The 24,413-nt window shown below is 36.4% G+C and overlaps 4 protein-coding genes across 6 annotated transcripts; 1 reads left to right on the top strand and 3 right to left on the bottom strand.

Annotated features, from left to right (window-relative positions):
* Positions 1-3,578: 3,578 nt before the first annotated feature.
* On the top strand, positions 3,579-7,783 carry LOC306860749 (F-box only protein 44-like). Of its 2 annotated transcripts, XM_079402625.1 has the most exons (7): positions 3,579-3,703; positions 3,786-3,917; positions 4,156-4,402; positions 5,391-5,505; positions 5,619-5,714; positions 5,814-5,949; positions 6,033-7,783. In XM_079402625.1, exons 2-7 carry the CDS (start codon positions 3,852-3,854, stop codon positions 6,177-6,179), a joined length of 807 nt encoding a protein of 268 aa, XP_079258751.1. In that variant the 5' UTR covers positions 3,579-3,703; positions 3,786-3,851; the 3' UTR covers positions 6,180-7,783. The 2 variants fall into 2 exon arrangements, with proteins under 2 accessions (XP_079258751.1, XP_079258752.1); XM_079402626.1 differs by lacking the exon at positions 3,579-3,703 and having other exon boundaries at positions 3,751-3,917.
* On the bottom strand, positions 7,672-9,808 carry LOC306860751 (cell division control protein 42 homolog). The gene is made up of 6 exons (XM_079402628.1): positions 9,620-9,808; positions 8,775-8,899; positions 8,471-8,543; positions 8,265-8,365; positions 7,993-8,190; positions 7,672-7,893 (listed from the first exon to the last, which is right to left on the bottom strand). Exons 1-6 carry the CDS (start codon positions 9,645-9,647, stop codon positions 7,804-7,806), a joined length of 615 nt encoding a protein of 204 aa, XP_079258754.1. The 5' UTR covers positions 9,648-9,808; the 3' UTR covers positions 7,672-7,803.
* A 258-nt stretch (positions 9,809-10,066) lies between these two features.
* Positions 10,067-14,186, bottom strand: LOC306860670 (DNA (cytosine-5)-methyltransferase 3A-like). Its single transcript, XM_079402484.1, has 8 exons — positions 14,139-14,186; positions 13,282-13,372; positions 12,846-12,950; positions 12,697-12,750; positions 11,262-11,410; positions 11,002-11,087; positions 10,639-10,750; positions 10,067-10,545 (listed from the first exon to the last, which is right to left on the bottom strand). Exons 1-7 carry the CDS (start codon positions 14,166-14,168, stop codon positions 10,648-10,650), a joined length of 618 nt encoding a protein of 205 aa, XP_079258610.1. The 5' UTR covers positions 14,169-14,186; the 3' UTR covers positions 10,067-10,545; positions 10,639-10,647.
* A 164-nt stretch (positions 14,187-14,350) lies between these two features.
* Positions 14,351-24,020, bottom strand: LOC306860229 (uncharacterized protein). Of its 2 annotated transcripts, none has more exons than XM_079401818.1 (24): positions 23,817-24,020; positions 22,582-22,704; positions 22,358-22,503; positions 22,028-22,199; positions 20,425-21,941; positions 20,006-20,150; positions 19,783-19,911; positions 19,568-19,677; positions 19,079-19,222; positions 18,882-18,989; positions 18,556-18,697; positions 18,144-18,443; positions 18,010-18,054; positions 17,848-17,927; positions 17,593-17,705; positions 17,272-17,455; positions 17,085-17,169; positions 16,834-16,979; positions 16,153-16,243; positions 15,889-16,037; positions 15,394-15,479; positions 15,198-15,267; positions 14,986-15,107; positions 14,351-14,878 (listed from the first exon to the last, which is right to left on the bottom strand). In XM_079401818.1, exons 2-24 carry the CDS (start codon positions 22,691-22,693, stop codon positions 14,722-14,724), a joined length of 4,353 nt encoding a protein of 1,450 aa, XP_079257944.1. In that variant the 5' UTR covers positions 22,694-22,704; positions 23,817-24,020; the 3' UTR covers positions 14,351-14,721. The 2 variants fall into 2 exon arrangements, with proteins under 2 accessions (XP_079257944.1, XP_079257945.1); XM_079401819.1 differs by lacking the exon at positions 23,817-24,020 and adding an exon at positions 22,905-23,149.
* Between the last annotated feature and the right edge of the window lie 393 nt (positions 24,021-24,413).

Raw genomic sequence — 24,413 nt, forward strand, 5'->3', positions numbered from 1 at the left:
CTGCGATCTGTCTCATTTTATAAATCAAATTAGCCTACATCGCTGAGAAAATAGATGCTGAATGACTACAAAAGCACTGGACAAAACAAAAGTTGCAACAATGGTAATTAGTAGGCTATTCAATTCACTTATATTTATGTATGAAATCCTACACCGTTTACTATTTGATGAAACTCTCATAGTTGATGAAGCCAAAGTGTGAAGTGTAGGCTGGCAAAATTGACGTGAAAGGACTTTATTATATTACCATTTTTGATAATTATGCAGCATTATGAAAGTGTCTTATGCTCATCAAGCCTGCATTTATTTGATCAAAAATACAGAAAAACAAATTTTGTGAAATATTACAATTTAAAATAATGTTTTTCTATTTTAATATACTTTAAAATATCATTTATTTCTGTGATTCAAAGCTGAATTTTCAGCATCATTACTCCATTCTTCAATGCATGGTCCTTCAGAAATCATTCTAATATGCTGATTTATTATCAATGTTGGAAACAGTTGTGCTGCTTAATTTCTTGCTTTTTAATTTTATTTATTTATTTTGGAGGCAAGTAGACAGGATTTCATGGTAGTTTAGAATGACATAAATATAACACATTTTCATAGTAGTTTAAACTGGAATTCATAGTTTTGTCATTGTGTTTGTCCAATTTCACTGTTAACAATGAAATTGTCTTATTCTTAGTTTTGTCATTATTATTTGTATTCAATACCATTCACTGTCAAAATTGAAATCATGTCTTTACACCTTTTACCATGCTTCGTGATGGTGTCATTTTAAGTCCTTTAACTGTAGTAATTTAAGCATATTTCTGGTTATTACATTTTACTTCTACAATTCTTCTACAGTAGCCTTTTAAGGAACATTAAAGTGAGATGCAATTGCACTTTGGAGGTAAATGTGTGATACATAAAAAAAATGTTGAGTACTGTTAAGAAAATGTAGTTACCATTTGCCTGTACTGCACATTTTTATTTTTCATATTTTTTTTAAATCAAATTACAACACATGACAGACTAATGTTCTTCAGAACATGTTACACAAATCAATGTATTAATCTGAAATCTCAGGGTGGGTAAATGATTTTATTTCTGATGACTCAAATCATGTACAATTATTAATTCAGCACAATAGACTTGCATGCAGTGGACACTGCACAATCCAGGATGCATTGCTTCTGAGTAAATTCCACGGAGCTCGCCTCGCTTGTCCTTCCCAACATAACCTGGTGGGTACACAAGAAGCACAATGAGCATTAGGGTTAAACCGAATTTAAAACATTCTCCCCATGCCATCCAAGATATGCATGACTTTATTCTCTTGTTGAACATGTACAAACATTTCAAGAATAATTTCTCAGCTCTGTAGGTCTATGCTATGCAAGTTAATGGTGTCCAGAAATTTTAAGTGACGACATTAGGCCAAGAAAATGAGTCTTTATTACTATTTTTATAAGTATTCCTTTTAAAAACCACTAGATAAAATGCTAGTTTATTCACCATTAATGTACACAAAACTGATTATTGATTATTATTAGTATTAAATAAAAAAAGGTTATTTAAACTGTTTTAAATATATTACATTGTGGATTAGGAGGTTAGGAGATGTGTTCTAATACTTTTGAAAATGTACCTTATTATTTAGAAAATTACACTGTAAAAAGTGAACAGTTGGATCAACTTAAAAAAAATACTTCAATTGGTAACATCTAATAAAAAAAATTCAACTTAATTTATTACCTTTATTTGTAATAAGTTAAGCATTTTTTTAGGTGTTACCAATTGAAGTATTTAAAAAAAAAAGTTTTTAAAGTTGATCCAACTGTTCACTTTTTACAGTGTATCTATCATAGACTGTATAAAAACAGCTATCTATTTACAAACGTTTAAGACATTTACACTTTATAAATCAGTGCAGTCCAAAATATAAAAAAAATTAATTACGGTAACACTTTCTATGAAGCCCATATTTATAATACATTATAAGGGTATTCTTAAGGCATTATAATGAATGCATAATGCACTATAAACAACCTTATAATATGTTATATTGTCAATTTGAATACATTATAATGCTTACACATTTGTACATATAACTTTTAAGATTATGATTATTTATAACACAATGAACACCATATTAAATCTACTTTTACACTGATAATGGACTATATATCTTGACATTATTTAAGATCTGCACAGTATCTTACTACAGTACATCTTGTAAGTGGTCAGGTGTGAACTGTTATTTGTTCCCTGTGAGGCTAATATTAATTTTTATGTGAGCTAGTTAATCATTTCAACAGAAAAAAAAAAGAAAGCAATGTTTATATGTTAGGTTACATTTTATTTTGATGTCCCCTTTGTCTATTGACTAGAAGCAACTTTGCAACTCTCGTCAACTAGTATTAGTAGGTTTAGGTTAAAGTTAGGGTTGGTAGAATGCTGACGTACTCATAAAGTTGCTTACAGCCAGTTTGTCTGTTGGGGAACCATCAAAATAAAGTGTTAGCATATATTTAGCAGACAACATACTACTATACTCCAATGACTGCTAGTTGACATGTAGTTGCAGAGTTACTAAACAGCTGTCTAAAAGGTACCATCAAAATAATCAAACTGATATTAAAATAGAAATAGCTAAAAGCAATCTGATCTGATATCTGATCTTATGGCTTTTTGAGAGAGAGAAAAATACTATTATTATTACTATACCTATAAGTGGTCATTGATAGCTTTAGGTAAAATAGCATAAGAAAGGTGGCAAGATATGAGACTTATAATACATTATAACTATGAGAAATATGATCCATTGTAACTTAAGTGGATGCATCGTGTTCACTGTGTGTTATAAATCATCATACTCTTAAAAGCTATAACCACTAATAAGTAAATATTATAACACTAATACTAATATAATACTAAACTAATCATTTAAAACTGTTCTTATATTCACAAGATGATATTACATATTATAAGGTTGTTGTTGTTGTTTTTTTTTTAAATAATGTATTATGCATTCATTATAATGCCTTAAAAATACCCTTATAATGTATTATAAATATGGGCTTTATAGAAAGTGTTACCAAAATGACAATGCCATGTAATTACATTACCTGCTTATGGTCTTCGGCATCCATAACTTGGGAGAGCTATTCTGTTGCATGTAGAAATAAACAAAGATATTGTCAGTCAGGCACATTACAGAGTCTAAGCTGTGTGTGGTACTAAGAAAACGTTGTACAAAAGCCACCAAGAAAATGCACTTTTCACAGCTTGTAATACTTTTTACAAAACAAAGAAAAGTACATCACGCTTACCTCTTCCACTCATCCACCGTGCCGCCGCTTAAAGTCATCTTCTTCGTTTATTTGACGGATCGCAAAAAAATTTGCACACTACCGCCACCAGGAGTGTGAACAGATACTACAACCTACACATTAAGCAAACCAATCAAAATCTTCTGTTGGTTTGTACAGCCCACTTGCAGCTTAAGTCCCACCCACCTGCGGCTGGCACCGCTGGCTCCGACCTCCGTTTATACCCATCTCACTTCTCGTGCTGCGCTCATACTGCATTCGTCAGAGTTGTGGGCGGGGCCATAACACTTCCGGTAACAGTAATTTCGGTTTGGGATCTCGGCAAACATGTGATTAGCAATGCTTGGAAGAACGTTATTTGGCATATAATTAATGCGAAGGTAGCTACCATTATTTGTGTTTCAGGTTTTTACTGCAACATCGTCAGACTATGAGACATAACTTCCGTGTTTCCACACGCAGGTCCATCCAGACGTGTCAAAGTCACTTATATCTATCAAATGCCATATATTGATATCAAAAACAAGGATGGGTCAGTCAGAGAGCAAACACATTCATGATGCTTCGAGGGACTTCAAACCCAGACCAGACTCAGTAAGTTGTTGAGCTCTTGGTTTCAGTTATAGCCAGTTGTCATGGAATTAGCATTAAATGATAGTTGAAATGGACTGACTTGTCTTATGATAGGTAGATCATCTTGGAGCTGCAATCAACCAGATGATCATACCGTGTTAAAATGTCAGGGTGGAACATGGTAGCTGATGACCAGCTAAAAACCAGAAACCATGTTCCACAGCTGGATTAGAACTGAATCTTTCTTCCTCGTCTGCAGGCAGATGTTCCTCTAGCTGTGGTTGAGGAGATCCTCCTGAACCTGCCTGCTCATCAGGTGGTGCGAGTCTGTCGTCTGGTGTGTCATGAGTGGAAGGAGCTGGTGGACAGTGCTGCACACTGGAGAGAGCGCTGTCGGAGAGAAGGGATCCAGCTTTGTGATGCTTCCAGACCATCAGATGACTGGCGCTTGTTTTACTTCTTAACTAAGAAACGACGTAACTTGCTCAAGAATCCCAGAGCAGAAGGTGAGCCACAAAATTGAAAATGTGTAATATTATAAAGAAGCAGTACACTTCATATTCTGGACTGCATTTCCCAGAAGCATCGCCAACCTAAGTTGATCATTGAAGCCATTGGTGGCTTTTGGGAATCACAGTGGTAGAATTTTGCAGCACTTTATTGATATTCCTCAAAGATTTTATTTTTCATCTTCACACATTCTAGGCTTTGTTGTGTAGTTTTAGCTGTAAGTATACTATTTTTCATACTTAGACATTTAAAGAAACAGTTACCCCAAAATAAAAAAAGTTTTAAATCTCAAAATTAATATCAAATTTTTCATACTGCGGATTATAATATAAAAAAATGTGTGGTTTGACCTTTTTTTTTCTAACTTGGTTTAAGCAAATTAACAGTATTTTACAGTAATTATGTTTATGATTGACACACCATAGCTTTTGTTTGTTAATGAGATCTGAAACAGTGGCTTTAAAGCAGGGGGCTAGGGACCACTAGGGGGCCTCGGCAAACATCCAAATGTTAAGAAACTCCAGTTTTTCCACACTTTCTCACCCCCCCCCCCCCCCCCCCCCCCAAAATACCTGACATGTTCTGCATGTTCTGCATGCATGCTATACTTATTTATTACTGAGACTCAAATCCTTCCCATTGTAAATTGACTCTAAATGATGAACCCTGAGCAATATGGATCATTACATTTGGCCATAAATTGTCTAAAGAACAACAACAATTTGCAAATGTTGTCGGCCATGATGGCCACTGTGGTTAAAATAAAATAAAACAAAAATACTGGTATTGCAATAACAATACACAGAGGTAATGGTCAAGCAGCGTTCATTGGACCACTTGAAATGAAATTACCCTAAATTCACTCAATATTTAAACGATTAATTTTAACACTATTTGTTTGCCACTTTATTCCTTTCTGAAAATGTAATGCCAGTGTCACTTGCTCCATTTATATTATGTGCTCCTCTCTGCTGGTCTGATTAGAGGAGTTCAGTGGATGGAACATTGTACAGAATGGTGGTGACTGCTGGATAGTTGAAGATAATTGGGTAAAAATCCCAAATTACACATTCTCAAAATGCTTTCTCACTTCATACTGGTGAGTCTGATACGACCTGTTCTTCAGCTGACAAGTCAAACCTAAAATAAATGTATTTAACCAAAGAGATCATAGCTGAGGCCTTCTTTGTCACCCATAAACTTTGTCCTCAGGTTATGTTTAAAACAACAGCTGATTGATTTGAGGAAAGAAGGCTACAGCGCTGCTTTCATGGATCAACTGCAACCTCATATCAAAATATCAGATTGGTGAGTGTTCGCTCACTCTGATTTCATGATACAGTATCAGTGGTTTATATACCATACCAGTTAATAAAGTTTAATTGGAGAATGTTTTGTCTGGTGCAGGTACGCACCACGCTACGATTGCGGAAGTGTGTATCAGATCTGTGTGGAGTTGCTTGATCAGAAGGAGAAACCCATCAGTACCTTTGATCCTGAACCAGTTTTCTTTCCACAGTGGAATGATCAGCAATGGTGTGAAGTGAGTAGAAGAAAAGAAAATGATCAATTAACCTGATAAAATAACTGTCATTCTCACCATATATATTTTTGGATTCATTTCAGATGACACATGTTTTTAAGAATTATGGACCTGGGGTTCGGTTTATCCGTTTTACTCATGGTGGGAAGGATACACAGTTCTGGGCAGGCTGGTATGGGATACGGGTCACTAACAGTAGTGTGGAGATCTGTCCAGCTGAAGAGAGATAGTGTTTTACTGTCTGAATTTGTTCTGCTATGAGAAACACTGTTATATTTAACTGTGACCTTAAAAGCCTTATGAAAGTTATAAGTGCATCTCTCAGTATTGCACGCAATTTGAAGACTCATTCGGTATTTGTATTTAGTTTTGGATTACATATAAATCAAGTTTTAGCTGTTTATATTTCAAAAGGCCTCTTGGCCCTCCTTTCGTATTTATCAATGCCTTATTATCTCTCAAACATTGTGTTACACTGAGAAGGGATAGTTCTCCCAAAAAAATAAAAATTCTGTCATTAATTACTCACCCTCATGTCGTTCCAAACCTGTAAGACCTCTGTTCATGCATGAGCATACGTCATGGTACTCTCGTGAATGGGTGTCGAAGACTGACACGGAAGAGAAGAAATTGTTGAAAGAAGTTATTTTTGTTTTCTTTGCACATAAGAAGTATTCTCATAGCTTCATAATATTAAGGTTGAACCACTGATGTCACATGGACAATTTTAATGATGTCCTTACTACCTTTCTGGGCCTTGAACATGCCAGTTGCGTTGCTGTCTATGGAGGGTCAGAAAGCTCTCGGATTTCATCAGAAATATCTTAATTTGTGTTCCAAAGATGAACGTAGGTCTTACAGGTTTGGAATGTGATGAGGGTGAGTAATTAGTGACATAATTTTCTTTTTTGGGTGAACTATCCCTTTAAACAGTCATTCATGTTTTGTGTTAATAAGGAGGGCCATCATTAAAAACATCAGACATGTTCCCCTAACATGACTTTATCTCTATCCACATCGTCATCGTTTTTGAATGCTTATTTTAATATGTTCAATTGCATATATGTAACTGCTATTGTTTTAAAGTATTGCTTAACTAAAGTATTGGGGGAGTGAGCTAAAATGTAGCAGTGAGAACGACGTATCGCCACCCTTAATTAATTTTCATCATGTGACCAGATATTTAAAAAGAGCCGATCTTATACAGTTGCACATGTTAGAGAAATAAAGTGATTTTGGTCATTTTTCATTCTTTATCCTAGTCTAAAAATGTATATACATAAGTATATAAAAAGATATATATTTTTTGGCAAAGTGGCAATGTATAAAACCATGTATATTTTTGTCACCACATTGAAATAATATAGATATTTTTAAAGGAAGATAGTTTGTATAAATATTTTTTCATACTTTTATTTAAAATACAAATCTCTGATATTCCCCAGTGACTCAACTTGACATACAACTTAGCCCTAACGTGGGACAAGACATATTCATATGGCTCTGTAAAGTCTTCTAAATTAAGCTGATGACAGACATCCACACATAAATGAAAGTATTTACTTCAAAATTGTCCTTATTAGACAAATTAAATAAAAAGTGGCACAACTTAGCCCACTCTACCCTACTATATCTGAATATCTTTGTTGTGAAGCGTCATTAAAGTCTTAAAGGCACTATAGTATAATTTGCACATATATCATCTCATTATGTGATATGAGTACCAAGGTAAATGATGGGGGGAGGGGGGGGGGGGGGACCTGTTGAGTAAAAGCTACTGTTACTTTCCTGATAAAAACTTGTACAAAAATAAAACAATCCAGATTTGTCTTTGATGGTGCTTCTGTGTCCAGTTCATAAAACCACACATTTGCATGTCTTCTGGGATCCTGGGGGCTCTAGAGCTGCTAATATCGCCTCATCAAATACATTCTTGAGTCCTTTCTGTAACAAAGGGGGAAAAAGTGAATTGTTTTGTTATACAAATAAAGAAAAACATTTAAAACTTGGCCTTATAAACCGAACAGTGACAAGCATACCCACCTGCGTTAGAGCAGAGCATTCAACATATTTCACTGCCTTTAAGTCTCTGGCTAGTTTTTCAGCTGTATCTGGTTTGATTGGTTTTTGTTTGTTTTTTGCAAGCCTTGCAATAGTTACAGGATCATCTCGAAGGTCAATCTGAGTTCCAACCAGCAGAAAGGGGGTTTTTGGAGAGTGATAAGTTATCTCAGGCACCCACTGCATTACAAATGAACTGTTGTTAGCAACAAACACATTATTCCACATGACTGACAGATCATTGAAAGACTCACCTTTTCTTTTACATTTTCAAAAGAGGACAGAGAAACTACAGAGAAACAAACTAAGAAGACGTCAGTTTGGGGATAGTATAAGGGTCGTAATTGATCCTGACCTACAAAATATTGAAATATATTTTGATTTGTCAGGATCAGTGCCAAATGTTGAGACACGTTTAAGATAAGTTGACAATGCTTTACGAATAGTGTTATTATCATACCTGCAGCATCAAATAATCTAATGGTATACGGTTCATCATCAACCATTACAGTCACAGCTTGGTTATCAAACACCTGGAGAAAAAAAAAGTAAAACATGACAAAGCAACTGAATTGACACTACACTGTTTTTTCAATATGTGTTGCAAGTAATGGGATTTCTGGGATGGGATAACTGTCTATTCAGCAGTTATCACTGATAATAGGTTTATGGGTTGTATTTTTTTCTTTCTTATGCCAGTCGAGATAAACACACCAAGGAGAGTAATAGTATTACATGCATAAATGCAAAAAAAAAATCCTTACTGTTGGTTCTGATGGGAACTTGTTTGTAAATGAAACCAAAAGACAGGTTTTACCCACGGCTCCATCTCCAACTACTACACATTTAATTGTGGATATTGCTGTTGTCACAAGTTGTTTTTCCGCATCTGTAATTATTAATACTATTCAGTTTTCAGTGGGGATTAGGCAGCATACATGCAAAAAAAAAATCCTCATTTAAATTCGAGATTGAATAAGTTTTCAGCGTGGATTTGTCCCACCTAAAACATACCTTAAGGTAAACATCTTGTAAATTGTTTAAGCTACACAATGCTTTTCATGAACATAATTTCTACTAAGATGGAAATTAACTAATTGGCAGATGGGTCATTTTCAAAATATGGTGACAACAATGACTTTTCCAAACACACACAAAAACAAAACAGAAGAATATTTTCCCAAGGGCCACAGGCTGAAAATCATGTTTAATTTGAGATGCTGTTGACAATCTTAGAAAATTAATATTTTATGAGAATGTGCCACTGGCTTTCATTCTTTTTTTGTGAAATAATACAAATAACCTAAACAAAACAAAGAAAAATATTCGTATTGTTCTTATTAGTAGTAATAATTCCATGATGTTAATAAATACCACCAGTCTTTATTCTAAAAATATATTCTTAATTCAAAACTTCTGGAACATTTTTTTTTTTTTATGTCGGGAGGTCAACATTTTTGATAATGACCCACGTTACAGGATAAAATGTAAACAAAAGCATGATTTCTAAATGAAATGCCTTCATAAGAACTCTTAAAGCATAGCACAAAACACACGTGTTCAGATTGTGTTGACTGACCGAATTTTGACATTATGATAGATAGCCTACCTAGTTTCTTAACAGCTTGACGAAACATGTTTAAACAACGGATAAACTGTCTACTGTTAACTATGTAAACGGCCCACAAATACAACTACTTTTAACTTTTACTCTAAACATTGTAAACTTAGAATTAACTATTTACAACCGGTAAAAATTTGCCATGGCTGTGGCTGTCCATCCAGAACTACCAATCACATTTCAAAATAAAAGTCCCCATTCTCGTTTCATTTAAAGCCCCAGCAAAGACTCTCAAATACCCTCCAAATAAGCAATTTTTTTTTAATTGAAAATAAAAACCAAAATATTATTAATTCCATGGTGATTGGCTGATTGCAATAAACACAATTAACAGCCTCGTAAATATAACTAGGGCTTCTGAGTAAAAATGCTGCAGATATTTAAACTGTGGAGTTAAAAAACAAAACAAACAAAATGTTCCGAGGTGAACGATATTTTTATTCTCCTAACAATTGATACAAATAGAGACTTCACTTATTTGAAATAAATACTAAACTATCCAGGGAGCTTAAACAAACGAACAAAAAAATGAATTAAAAAGCCTGAATAAATGAAAACTCTTCATTTCAGTCAACATTAATATCTTAAATCAAGACAAATCTAAACAGGATTTATTATCTTGGCACTTCACAGAGCACTACACACGTTTACCAGGTTTCTACATTTTAGTTAAAACAATGAAAAGTGACAAACTGTTGTGTCCCGGAGTCTTTTTACTCGTAAAGAAAAAGATAAGAAATGCACAAGAAACTTCAGTTCATTTCAAGGGGACCTAGTCACAAGCAAAGTAATCCTTCAGAGGTGCTAGAAGATGTCTTATGACAGGAACGCTCCAGGACTTCCCCAATACTCTCTGCCTCTGCATACACCCCAAATTTTTCACATCCGTGTAATGCTTCGGAAATCCAAATATTCTGACAAAGACAAGTGTGAGAGTCAGTATAAATCAAACATAATTGGGAAGGAATTTTGATAAGACATAAAACTGAAATAAAAGTAAAAGTTACTTCTCCAATTCAGTGATCCACAGCTTCCCCATTCATAATGATGGGGTAATGCCGGTCATCAGTGCCTGGCTTTAATGTTAGGCCGTGTGGTGATAGTACAAACTTTTTCATACTGCAAAATGGTAAATTACATGGCGTCAGCACTCACAATCAAACGTAATGATGCCATTGAAATTATTATGTACTGCATATCTTTGGTTAGAAGCTCATGAGAAAACCTTTGCAGTGCGGCCAGGGTCCAGACATTCCTAAAGACTCATTTTATCTTTCAGAGATGCTACGATTGGTCTGGTCAAAACAGAATAATTTACATGGTGGAGTGCCTTAAGTCATTGTGATAGTCATATGAAATGACTAACGCACCTGTTCATGCCAGGTATGTTCCCCCAGAAGTATCTTGCTCTGTGAGCTGGACTCACTTTCACAGCATCAATGAGCACAGGGTTACACTAAAAACAAACCAAACACACTTACTACACCACGAGACTAAACATTGTATTCAAATCTGATCCCAAGTTTCAAGAAAAATCTCATAGACTTAACATACAAGCTTTTTAAATTAATAATAATTGCAGAGAGCCTTTAGCAAACTTCTATCCAACATACTAAAGAAGAAAACTTACTTCCAGAAAGCGACAAATGACAGCTTTAACCTTGTTTTCCATTAACACCACGTTCTCAAACAGCCAGAAAAATGGCCGTGGGTCATCGTCCTTTGGCTTCAAAATATTCAGAAGCTGATAATATTCGAAAAACAGCCGTCCTGTGCCCTCTGCAGAGAGTAAAGAGTATTTCAGATGCAACAAATTGTGTTATCTGTTTTACTGTTCAACAAAATCCCTACATTTGATGTGAGAACCATGTGTTCATTTTGATTATTCAAATGTTTGCTTATGCAGCTCCATGAAGACAAGGTTTGCCAACCTTTCTGCCATTAAAGACAGGCAATCAGATTATACTTTGCCAGGTCAAGAAAGTGCTTGTTATTTCTTGTGCAACATGCATCAGATGTCGTACCAAACAAGCCCTTTCTGTTGGGATTGGCCGTGCACAGGCCATTACAAGGACTTCCTCCAATGAGAAGATCAAACGGCCCCCTCTTAATTTATGCACATAAGCATTAGTTGGACTAGCTTTTTGAGCTAAAGTAGTGAACTGTATGATTCAGACAGGAGCTGTACTCACACCAAAAAGCTTGCTGAGGGAACTGACTTGCCTTAAAAGGGACTTTAGCTTCATGCAGAGTGTTGGGTATGGTTTTATACAGATTATTTTATACAACAGTTACTAGCTGAAAGAGCCAAACCCAAACTAGAGCAGGTGTCTGTCAGTAAGAGACTTGACAATCCTACATTCACTGACTGGATCATTGAAAACTACAAGAGAGCAATTTCACTGTACCTTGCATTTCAAGCACAGGCTGCCTTCGAAGAGTGGGTGGATGATGTCAACGAATGTACTCCCACATGATAAGCAGAACTCTGAAAGTGAGAAGAAATGAAATTATGATGAACTTCCCTCATTATCAATAGATACTGCAATGTTTATGAAAAAGCTTCTTACTTTCAATGTCTATCTTGTTTTCCAGAAATGTATGCACCATTTGATCTGTGAAAACATTCAAATAAACACCAGGTTAACTGATGTTTTTGTTGTTGTTTTTAAGTTTACATAATGCTTTAATAAATAAATATCAATGGTGCATCTTTTTCGGCTGTTCTGTCTGGACTCAACCTGCATTCTTTCGCAGTGAATTAGACGCTTATTCCTTTAAGTATGTTTCTGTTCTCGACAAGTCCTTACAGTCTGCGAGGATCTCTGATTCCATTTTGGATGCATGAATATTCTGTAAACGTGTTTTCCCAAGGTTTATCGAACGTTTGTGCAGGTCCAGAGAGTCAGGAAGCTTATTCAGAGATACAGTCAAGTTAAATAATTTTTCTCGATGGTCTTTGTAGTTTGGAGAGGATCCAACATTCCCATTCACTGATCGTGGCATAAAAGCCTGTTCTAAGGAAGGAAAAAACTCACTGCTGCTGCAATCGTCATCATCATCACTGCTGCTGTACTTATCATCATCATCATCATCAATGGACACTTTTGGCTGATGTCCTGGCAACAAAGACAGAGTTTGATTTGGGTCATGTCCCAGAGTTTCAGATTAGATAAAATCCCACTAGTTTGTATATTTGAGCAGGGCATAAAACCTTTTGTGTCATTTTGACTTTCTGGGTCTGAATCAGAAGAGACTGGCACAGTATCCTCCCCTTCCATTGCCACAATATTTTCCACTTCCCATAAGTCAATGCCATCTGAGAATCAAACATATTTGTTAGAGTGTGATACAAAGCAGATAGAGATCAGTTCCTCAATAGTATTTTAACAACCTTGTTGTCAAGTTCCAATTATCTAATATGTCTTTCAGCTTTAAAGGTCTCTACAATTCCATTTTAGATGCATGAATTTTCTGTAAACGTGTTTTCCCAAGGTTTATAAAACCTTTGTGCAGGTCCAGAGATTCAGGGAGTTTATTCAGAGATACAGTTAAATTAAACTAACATGTCTTAACCCGTGTGTCATTACCGCATGTGATGCTCCCTCGAGTCTCTGGGCTGAGATGTGATGGAGCACTTTTATATGAGCTGCTGTCTGTGACATCATCCTTAGCCATGTCCTTCTCCTCAAAGTCCTCCATTTTCCTCTCATTGAGATTTGAGTCAGTTTGTGGGAACATCTGAGATACAGACAGCCACACACAAACACAAAAATTTAGATATTTATGTAAAGCTTGTTCATTGCTATGGAGGTAAGGTGATCTGGGTGATTGTTAGCATATTGCTATCCATTTGTTAGGCCACTGCTAGTTAGTTCCTTACTGGTCAAAATAGCTCAAGCTCACAATATTCTGGTCCACAGATATGAATTAGCATACTTCCATACGTAGGCTTTTTTTCTCCACCCATTTTTGTATGCCAGATAAAATTCTTATGATTGTTGTGCTTCTCACTACACTGAACCCTATTTTACTATATTCAGCTAACGTAGGCTATAACGTTGGACATCTGGTCATTTCACGCGTTTGCACTGTGACCTTAGCGCTGTATACACTATTGTCAGTCAGTAATGTGCAGGAATTATGAAAATGTTAACCCGCACACCACATCAAATGCTGAAAGGAAAAGCAACAAACCGAAAAAAATGTCTAGTTTTGAACGAGGCCCTCAAATGAAGACGTTTTTACAACTGGTATGTCTACACTTGGACGATAAGAATATTTTGAGAATGCGTTACTGTGCATATTCACACAGGTCCTTTTACCATCAACCATTTACCGCGAAAACTTAAAACAGAGGAAACGGATGCTGCTGCAAATGAAGCGAAAGCGGCCTTCCAACAGCATCCATTCCTCCACATGGAACATTTATATAAACACTTTACACATCTTGCTATCCCTTACTTCTCTTCTTAATATTGTAAAATAGGACTAAAGGTTTACTTACACAGTGGTAGACTTTGCCATGACTGTCCATTCAAATATGCTTGTCTTTACATGAAAACTCTGAATATCTAAATAACTTATTATAGTAAAAAGAAAACTTTAGTTATTGCATTGTACAATAATTATCAGAGTTAAAAATTACCAAGGCTCAGTACATAAATGCCACTTACTGACATAATGCTTCAGATAATTAAAAATGCAGGGGCAAAGATGTCCTGTGGTGAATTACTGATCTTGATCATTTTCTTTATTTTAGACACCATAGTAAATCTTGGTAATTCACAGAGCACTGCACACATTTATTCATTTTGCTCAATCCCACATCAAATTTGTTACTCCATTTGTAGCTAAACATGATCGCAAATTAAGAAAATTACATTTTTAAAGTGACTTGATTTGATGCAACATTCAATAAAATGGAAACAACCTTCTTCAGTTTCCCAGCATCCATTTTTTCCAAACAATTATTCATTTAGTTACACCATTTTAGTTTTAAAAAAGGTAAAACATTTAAAAGCAACAAATTCTCATGTCCCTGAGTCTTTTCACACTGACAGAAAAAGATTAAAATCATCAATGTCTGTTCATTTCAAGGGGACCTCATCACAAGCAAAGTAATCCTTCAGAGGTGCTAGAAGATGTCTTATGACAGGAACGCTCCAGGACTTCCCAAGCACTTTTTGCCTCTGCAAACGCCCCATATTTTTCACATCTGTGTAATGCTTCGGAAATCCAAATATTCTGTGAAAGTGTCAGAATCAGCATAAATAATATATTTGTATTTACATATATAATACATATTTGTATTTTATTTTTTGTTTATAGCCAAGTGTAGAACTAAAACTTACTTCTCCATTTCTGTGATCCATATATTGTCATCTTTTCCATTCATGGTGATAGGGAAATGGGCGTCATTGGTGCCCTGCTTCAGTGAGTTTGGCCGTGTGGTGATAGTGCGAACTTTTTCATACTGAAAAACAGTACATAACAGTTTCAGAACTAGTGATATCATTACAATAACTATATACTGCATATCTTTGGTTAGAAGCTCATGACAAACCTTTGCAGTGCGGCCAGGCTCCAGACATTCCTGAAGACTCAGTTTATCATTCTGAGATGCTCTGATTGGTCTGGTCAAAACAGAATAAAATGGATGATGTACTATATATTTATTTACTTTAGTTTACACAGTTGAGTATATTTTCTGGGTAAAAAAAAAAGCGGGCATGTTATTCATATGAATATAATGGACACACCTGTTCATGCCAGGTATGTTCCCCCAGAAGTATCTTGCTCTGTTAGCTGGACTCACTTTCACAGCATCAACAAGCACAGGGTTACACTAAAAAAAATAAAAAAAATAAATAAAAAACACCACACGACTAAGTGAGGAATGAATGTATGCTGTCAAACATACACAACTGTTAGCCAATCATAGCAGTGGGCGTTTACTTCCGAGTCTACAATCTGCCACACCTATTCAAACAGAACGTTCTGATGAGGGGGTCAAAAACAGGACAGAAAATAGCCTGTTATTTCTACATTATGATGTTTTTTGATGTAAAAATCTTGATAACATAAGTGGATATGAGAGAACAGTACAAAATAAAAAAAACAAAGGCAGTTCATGACCCCTTTAAAATGTGAGGCTATAATTCAAGAAAAATAAATAGAATACAAGAGCTTTTTAAATGTACAGTAAACTGCTTAGAGTATTTATGAAACTTCTATCTAACAAGAGGAACACTCACTTCCAGAAAGCGGCAAATGTCAGCTTTAACCTGGGTTTGCATGAACACCACGTTCTCAAACAGCCAGAAGAACGGTTGTGGGTCATCTTCCTTCGGTTTCATTACATTCAGAAGCCGATAATATTCAAAAAAGAGCCGCCCTGTGCCCTCTGCAGAGAGTAAAGAGGATCTCAGATGCATAACGGTTACCTGTTTTGACATGAGACCAAGCACCGAGCCTGCTCAGTAGTAGCATGTTAAACAAAACTTTAAATCTTGACTTACCATACAAGCCTTTCCGGGCAGGATTGACTATGGACAAGTCATTACATGGACTTCCACCAATGAGAAGATCAAACGGGCCCCATTTGTCAATCTAAACAATGAAAGAAAAAATTTAATCTGTGTAATTAAATCTCAATTAGTATAGAGAGGTTTTTAACATTTAAAACATTTTAATGATATCTCAGAGATTTCTGTCCCTCTACTAAATGTCTATTCACCCAAGTCTTGACACTTCCAAACGCTCATAAACAGATCAAAAAATAAATCCATATGAATGTTTTACAGCATTCAAATCAAATGAAGTTCTTTCTTGCGGGTCACAAGAACCAACGAGGTTTGGTCTCACTAGTCAAGCAGGAATAGTTGAGCTTCTGTTTACATTCACTGATCAATGCTTATACGTGAATAAAAGCCTAAATTAAATCTGTTCATCATATAAAGTGATTGTCTCTCTTCAGAAGACTGGAATTTTTTCATTCATATGGATTTATTTTTGATATCTTTACAAACATCTTGAAGCATCAGAATTTTGGGTTAAGAGACTGTCAGTGGAGGAACAAATATATTTTATTACCAAAAGTCTTGTGGTTTTGGAATGTCATGAAGGGGAGTAAATAATAAAACTAACACTTTAAAGACAAGAAAAAAAAAAAAAGATGAGAAATTATTTTGTAACCATACATGCTTTTTGGTAATGTTCTTAACATCATCAACATGAGTGATTTTTCCATCATGGTTAACCATAGAAATGGTGATGGATTCTTCATCAACTTCTGAGGCCACATATTTTTCCACTTTAAAACCAAGATCCCTCAGAACAAGGTATCCTGAAACATAAAAATGTATGTAAATAAGCCACATAACCAGTACAAGAACAGACTATAATAAGCGTGTATTACAGTACAAGTGGTGAAGAATACGGGCATTTTTACCTGTGGCTATACCATCAAATAAGGAAAGCACTCTGATTGGACGTCGCTGGTTAGCAGGGATTGATGGGTAAACACGGTGGGGCTCCTGAGGGGGACATATGTCAGTGGTGGAACCAATATAATAACAAATCAGGAAGATCATCCAACATTTTTATAAGATGATGAACTACATAAAACAAGCACTAACAAACTCCATAGCACTGTTGTTGGCAAAGAATTCCTGCACACGGATGCTCCAGTCATTCCTGGGCTTCAAAGCTCCAGAGCTGCTTTCAGGTGCACACAGGTAACACGTCCATGGGTCCACATTTTTCAGCTGGTTAAATGTCCCCTCACCCACTAGTATATCCAGACAGTCCACACAGTAGGATCTAGAGAAGCGAAAGAGACCAAATTTAACTGTGAAAATACTACACTTACATTGCATTCAAGCTACACATTTTATCAGATTTTGCTTTCCCTGGGAATCAAACCCATGACCTTGTATCACCAATATCATAACACTCACCGACAACAGCTGTCATGACCACACAGAATGACCTCCATGCCTGAACAGCAAACGGTGCAGTACGACTGATAGCCATCTTCATCATATTTGTACAGCGTCTCCGTGAAATTATACTACATGTGATAAACAGACACATCACTGAAGGATTGTATTGTACTGTATGACTGTATACATGATTTTATGCAACATTTTTTTGGTGGTATAGCCAAAACCCATGTGAGGTGAAAACTACAGCTGTGTAACTATATTTAGTACCTTGCAGTTTGAACACAGCCTTCCTTCAAAGAGTGGGTGGATGATTTCGACAGGTGAACTCCCACATGATAAGCAGAACTCTGAGGAGGAGGAGAAATAAAGTTAGGATAAACTTCACTCATTATCAACAGTTACTGCAATGTTTATGAAAGGGTTTCTCACCTTCTATGTTTCTCTCGTTTTCCAGAAATTCATGCACCATTTGATCTGTCAAAACATTTCAATAAACACCAGATTTTATCTTGCTTTGCCATCACAATTTTAATAGCAACAATAAATATTAATGATGTACATACGTCTTTTTTGGCTGTTCTGTCTGGACTCTACATGTATGCTCTGGGTAATATTTTGATGCTTATTCCGCTGTGTGTATTTTTGTTTTCTATGGGTCTTCACAGTCTGCCAGGACCTCTGATTCGATTTTGAATACATGCGTTTCCTATAAACTTCTGTTGTCCCAAGGTCTATCGAGCCATTGTGCAGTTCCAGGGATTCAGGGAGTTTGCTGAGAGACACAGTTAATTTAAATAACTTTCCTGTAGGGTCTTTGTGGTTTCCCATGTTCCTATTCACTGATCGAGGCATATAAATCTTGCCTAAGGGCGAAAAAAGTATATATAGTAAATGAATACAGCATACAATTCTACATGACACACATTCGAATATAGCACTAAAGTCAATGAGCATCCTCCGGTACTTGTTGCATACCATTGTATTCTGATTGAGGTTGAAGTCCATCTGGACCCAATGGTTCAAAGCCTCCAAAAGCCCAGTCCAACATGACTCTAAGAAGTTCATCCTTAGAGTTCGTCTCAGGAGAAAAAAACATTCTACTGCGTCTGGAAGCCACCTAGAGACACATGAGGCAAAGATGTTTCTGTACTAACATTTGGAAGTTTTATTTTTCCAAATTTAGATTTGGAAATTAGGCTTAGATTTCCAAAACTGTTTTTACAGGCTGTAATATCAGAGTAAATTACAAACTGCATGAAAGTACATGGACTATAGAGCGCTAATAACAAAATTTGTCTTACCTGCAGTGAACTGAAAATTGCATCTTTATACGCCATTACTATAGCGAAGGAATTCGAACAGAAGCACTTGGCAAATGAAAAGAAGGGCAGGAGGTCATCTGCTTGGACCTGCAATCGACCATTTGTTATATACACATATTTAAGTAAAAGAATACCCAAAAGCTTGAACATAAGACTTTGCATAGTCATTTTTGTACCTCTGATTGCATCCTGTTCCCAAAGAAAACCACTTTACGCATGGAACCACAAGGCTTCTTGCTGTCCCAGCTCTGAACCAGTCCAGGCCAAAGACCAAAACCCTCAATTGGCCCCCAAACCATCTCACCCACCGTGTAACCATCCTAAAAAGAGAAACACAGGACTCATTGGCTGCAGAGTCTAAAGTTTTGCTCTACATTTTCTGATTTTTATTTTAACTTTTAAACGTAACTGTTTATGTGCTTTTAACTTTTTCTGTAAAATGGAACAGGATAAAAGTATTTTCTTTTATCCTGTTCCATTTTACAGAAAAAGTTAAAAGCACATACATTTCACACTTCAGCTTTGATCACATGCACAGAAGTTTTTTTTTTTTCTCATTGTTCCTTGTAGAAGATTTTTTATTTTATTTTATTTTATTTTCTGGCAGAGAAAACAAAATGTTCAAGATATCCACAACTGAACTGAACCAATGGGCAAACATTTACTGCATAATTCCATGTGACATCATCAGCATCACAGTTGTAATCGTCATCATCATCAGTGATTTCATCATCCTCATCATCATCCAAGATTACAGACACATATGGATGATCCCCTGGCAAAAAGAAGGGTAAAGTAAGTTTTACTTAGACCTGTCTCAGTGTTGCAGAATTGTAAAAGAAAACACCAATTGTTGGTATATCTGAACAGGGTCTGAAACCTTCTGTGTTATTTTGGCTTTCTGTGTCTGAATCAGAAGAGATTGGCACAATATCATCCACTTTCATTGGTGCAATGTCCTCCACGTCTATTGGCTCCATATCATCCATTTCCGTTAAGTCAATGATATCTGAAATTCAAATGCATTCATGATGCAAAGTAAGTACAGAACAGACCCTCAATATGTCATGCAATTTATGGAGAATATATATATGTCTCATTACCAGATGCGATGCTCCCTTGAGTCTCTGGGCTGAGATGTGATGGAGCACTTTTATATGAGCTGCTGTCTGTAACATCATCCTCAGCCATGTCCTTCTCCTCAAAGTCGTCCATTTTCCTCTCGAGATAGTCAGTTTGTTGAAACATCTGGTATACAGACAACCACACACAAATACAAACCAAACCTTTAGATGTTTGCTTGTTACAACTTGCTGTCATGCTAGGACGTTCTAGACGGTTGACAGTGAATTGCTATGGACATAAGATGTTCTCGAAATTTTTAACATCATCAGATGTCCCTTAATACAAACCAAATGAATTTTCATAACCACGGTCACATTAAAAGGGAGAAAAAAAAAATGTTGCTACACGGGTACCTGAAATTTTGGTTTTTCAAGCTCTTCATACTTCAGTGACTCACCTGTTCAAAAATGACCTCTTTTTTCAAAGTTCTGGGCAATGCCAACAAGCTAACGATTAATTTCCCAAAACTTGATGTCCTTCCCATAATTCTCAGCTCAGTCTTCCAGTACTCCTCCATTGACTGGTCGGCTGGGTGTGTGTCACCTCCCTCAATGAACTGGTACTCCAAAAACTCATCTGTGAGTAAGCTGATATTCTCAGGCCTTGAGCAAACCCCAAAACAGACACCTAAATCTTGAACTATTTTGCCAGTCACTTCAAGCTTTTTTCCTGGACACAACACTAATGACAAGTTTCTCATGGTGGAATCTGAGAAGGGTAACTGTTTAACAATATTAACAGTCACAGTCGTGTAGAAGGAGATGACAGAACTGTGGAATGTCTCCAAGTAGTCAGTCAACTCTTCAGAGCATTGCAGCAGAAAATCAGCAGCCTGTTTGCCAACTTTAACCTCTCCTCTAGGTAAATGTCCCACTGTTTCCTGTATAAGCGAGGTCTTCCCTCTTCTGAGAAAAAACTCTGCTGCTTTCGGTCTGAGGAAACTCGCTGTGTAGAATCTCACTAATTGAGAAGCATCTTGGAGGATCTGTGTCACACTGACACCTCGGTCAATATTCTCCTGAAAATGGCAAAGCGGTTTTAAAGCGTGGCTAAGAAACAGGACGTTGAGTCTTATTTTGGGATCACTAAGATGATGACAGATCACTTTTTCATCTGCATCCAGAGATCCAAAGTATTTCTCGATGTCTGACCAAGCTAAAGTCATTTTCTGGATGATTCTCCAGAAGAGAGAGCATTGGGATGTCAGGATATTACCGAAGTTCGAACAATCAACATCTTCAAGCAAAGTTTGTAGAGAAGCTGGGAAAGATGGAAAGTACTTGTAGATCTCTGTGATGAGATTCACAATCGGGCCAGAAATCTCCATTTTCTCAACACCACTGTGACACGCTCGTCCTGCCATATCTGTAAGTCCACATAAAGACACAATCTCAGGTTTCAGCAGCTTCAGACCTGAGAGAATATCTTCATGATCTGGAAAATTTGAATAAAATATTGCCATGTTCATTAGAGGTATTGTAAACTTCTTCAGCATCTCCACAATGCAGGTACAGATGGCATCAGCAGTCTCTTCCTCTGGATGAAGAACATCAAGCAGTCTGAATTTGTTTTCCCCAGTAGCTTTGTCAAAAAAGCCCAACAGCAGCACACTGGCCTTGTTCTCGTCCTCAAGCTCCACGCCATGGAATAAATAAAGGCAGTATGGAGTCTGAATGAAGAAGGCTGTAATGTCTTCCTGACATTTCTGACCTAATATTAGACTATCCTTGCTACTGGAAAAGTTTGATCCAGCATCAGGTGAGGTAGATGAGCCATACTTTCTGATGAAAGACATTGTGGCTGGATTCCGGAAGAAAGACTCATACGATCCCTTCTTAAAATCTTGCATTTTCTGGTTTAGATACTTTGTCTGTACAGGACTGTAGCGTCTTGAAGATTTTTCTTCCTTCTTAGCTATCAATAAAAAGAGGGGAAATGTAATAAAAATGACATAAAAGTCACAATATAAATAATAAAAAACTCAAAAAGTAAACACCTACAGATTTCAAACTCTCTGCTTGATTTCAATGACACCACTTCCCGTTCAACAAATCCCTCCTGAGTGTTATACTTCTGCTTTGCAATATTGAGGTCATAAAGATCTTTGAACCATGAGAGCAAATCTAATGTTTTCAGGGTGTCTCCATTCACCAACAGTATCAGCTCTAATTCCTATAAAAAGAGGAAAAAAACATGCACTGTTAACAATACTGCACGTTGATCACTGCATAGCCATATAAATATTTTATATGATGCATTAATTTACCAACATAATTTTAATTTAATTGCTTCAAACATTTTCAAAGTGATTTTATTCTTTAATTGCTCACTTTCTTGATTTGTGCCTTGTTGAAAGCGTCCTGTAGCAGATTGTAATTATCCAAGATGTCTGCATTCTCTTTTGCTGTGAACTTCACTTTATTTATGTCAACAGATCCAGGGTGAATGATGTCCATCAACTGGCAAAAGGCGGCACCTGGAAAAACACACCATAAAAGTGTTAGCAAAAAAATCTAACATTCAACATTTTCAATTAATCTGGTAACAAAAATACCTGAGCAGGTGTGCTCCACTTGGCTGAAAGTGACTTGCAGTATGTCATTGAGCCAGTCCAGCAGCTCACTGAGATTGTGTTTCTCATCTCCAATCTTCACTTTCACAACCATTTTTCCATAACCTGTGGAGACATTGTAATCTGAAAACCTGTGGACACTGTAGTCTGAAAACGTTGACGATATAATTGTTTACAGGCAAGTACCCTAACAATGATACACACATAGAGACAGTATTAAGTATGCAATAACTTCAACATCATTAATATAACTTTTGAGTCATAGTCATAGTATAGTTTTGAGCATAAGTAACATTTGAATGTACCCGCAGACCACTATATGCGCTAAATGTAGGTTTGTTCATTCAAACCATAAAAAAAAATCAGTTTAAAAGGACGAAGCAAAGACAAAACATATTTTCTTCTTGACAGAAAATCCTCCCAGATGAAGACGATTTATTAAGTATAAAGTTAAATGACGTTTTGGAAGATCAGAACTCTCAGAATCGGTTATAGAACATATCCGTGCACGCGCACGCCTCCATTTGCCGCGAAATCTTAAAGGGAGGAAACAGCTGCAGGGGCCAATGAAGCGCGAGCGGCCTCCACACTGCACAGTGGGACACAGACTCCATGGGAAACAAAGAGGCGGAAAAAAAACATGTTTTAACAAACATGTTACTGTTCGGTGATAAAACGTTCTGCTAAAATGACTGCTGTATGTAAACAATTGTTTATTTATCATGTTATACGTTCAAACACTGCGTTAAGGCAGTTAGAAATCAATGTTTAAGTATAATCTTAAGTACAATATATTTCTTAAACGAGATATATAGTGATAGATTTTCCTTGCGTAAAATCTATCAATGTGAACAATTGTGTTTATGTGAGGCGCACACACAATGGATGACGCAAAAACGAAACTATACCGTCAACGGTATATGTATTTGTAAAAGTAACGTGATAAATGTATTATCGCTTGCAACCTTTTAACCTAACGTTATATATAAAAACATCACTAAGCACTCGGGTGTTTGTCCTATTGAAGCCTTGCTTTTGTTCTTTAAAAATTATATTAAGTGTGCAACAACTAACGTTACATGCCGTTAACTGCAAATGTTTGTGAAATAACCATCTTTAGCTATACTCACACTTCCAAATCGCGCGCAGCTATTTCCGCATTTACACGTCGCACCACCAGCTACCAATCCATTACATTTACTACTAACGTTACTTACCACCACTCTGTCCCGCTCGGTGTTGTGGTAATCGAACCTCCCTCTGCCTATGCGGCGAATTCAGTGGATCATCAGATTGGTCGGTTTGACTTTAGGAGTCGATCCTGTTTGAATCCAAAAGCGTTCTGTTTTGTAACACGTGGAAACACTGTAGGTCAGTGGCGGGAAATTAGATTCATCCTAGTGACTCGAATCTTTTGAATCACAAAAAGATTTGTTCAAGGATTTATGTAAAGTGCATCGTTACTCCAGTAGATGGCGTGTCTTTTGCGTGTTATAAGTGAGTCTTTAATTTACTCAACCGAACCGAGTCATTCACAACCGAAACGTATAATTTTCCGTTATAGTTGTATGTCTGCAAATATACTAAGAGACCTCGAAAAAAGTTTGAGTACGTTTTCCCAACACTTCAATTCTCCCGCTTCCTTTGTGTTATTGTGAACGATACTTACTTAGATTCAAAACAATGACTCGTTTGATGGGGGCGTGTTCGTTCACTTGGTCCAACCAATGAAATGCTTTTTCAACCCGCATTAGAAAGTGATTTGGTCGTGCTATAATCACTGTAAAAACAGAAAAGCGGTTCAAAAAAGACGG

This window comes from Barbus barbus (assembly GCF_936440315.1).
Source record: "Barbus barbus genome assembly, chromosome: 41".
In the NCBI taxonomy this organism is placed as follows: domain Eukaryota; kingdom Metazoa; phylum Chordata; class Actinopteri; order Cypriniformes; family Cyprinidae; genus Barbus; species Barbus barbus.

Bases quoted from the DNA above. Each gene is read 5' to 3' on its own strand.
- LOC306860749 (XM_079402625.1), top strand. From the start codon at position 3,852: ATGGGTCAGTCAGAGAGCAAACACATTCATGATGCTTCGAGGGACTTC. The intron at 4,403-5,390 runs GTGAGCCACAAA...TGGTCTGATTAG, and splicing joins CAAGAATCCCAGAGCAGAAG to AGGAGTTCAGTGGATGGAAC. The intron at 5,506-5,618 runs GTGAGTCTGATA...CTTTGTCCTCAG, and splicing joins TGCTTTCTCACTTCATACTG to GTTATGTTTAAAACAACAGC.
- LOC306860751 (XM_079402628.1), bottom strand. From the start codon at position 9,647: ATGTTTCGTCAAGCTGTTAAGAAACTAG. The intron at 8,900-9,619 runs GTAGGCTATCTA...TAATAATTACAG, and splicing joins TCAAGCTGTTAAGAAACTAG to ATGCGGAAAAACAACTTGTG. The intron at 7,894-7,992 runs GTGGGTATGCTT...CCTTTGTTACAG, and splicing joins AATGCTCTGCTCTAACGCAG to AAAGGACTCAAGAATGTATT.
- LOC306860670 (XM_079402484.1), bottom strand. From the start codon at position 14,168: ATGGACAGTCATGGCAAAGTCTACCACTGT. The intron at 12,951-13,281 runs GCTCATATAAAA...TTTGATTCTCAG, and splicing joins GGATGATGTCACAGACAGCA to ATGGCATTGACTTATGGGAA. The intron at 10,751-11,001 runs GTGCGTTAGTCA...ACCATTTTGCAG, and splicing joins AACATACCTGGCATGAACAG to TATGAAAAAGTTTGTACTAT.
- LOC306860229 (XM_079401818.1), bottom strand. From the start codon at position 22,693: ATGGTTGTGAAAGTGAAGATTGGAGATGAGAAACACAATCTCAGTGAG. The intron at 18,444-18,555 runs GTATGCAACAAG...TTTCGCCCTTAG, and splicing joins ACCTCAATCAGAATACAATG to GCAAGATTTATATGCCTCGA. The intron at 17,456-17,592 runs GTGAGTGTTATG...TCGCTTCTCTAG, and splicing joins GGTCATGACAGCTGTTGTCG to ATCCTACTGTGTGGACTGTC.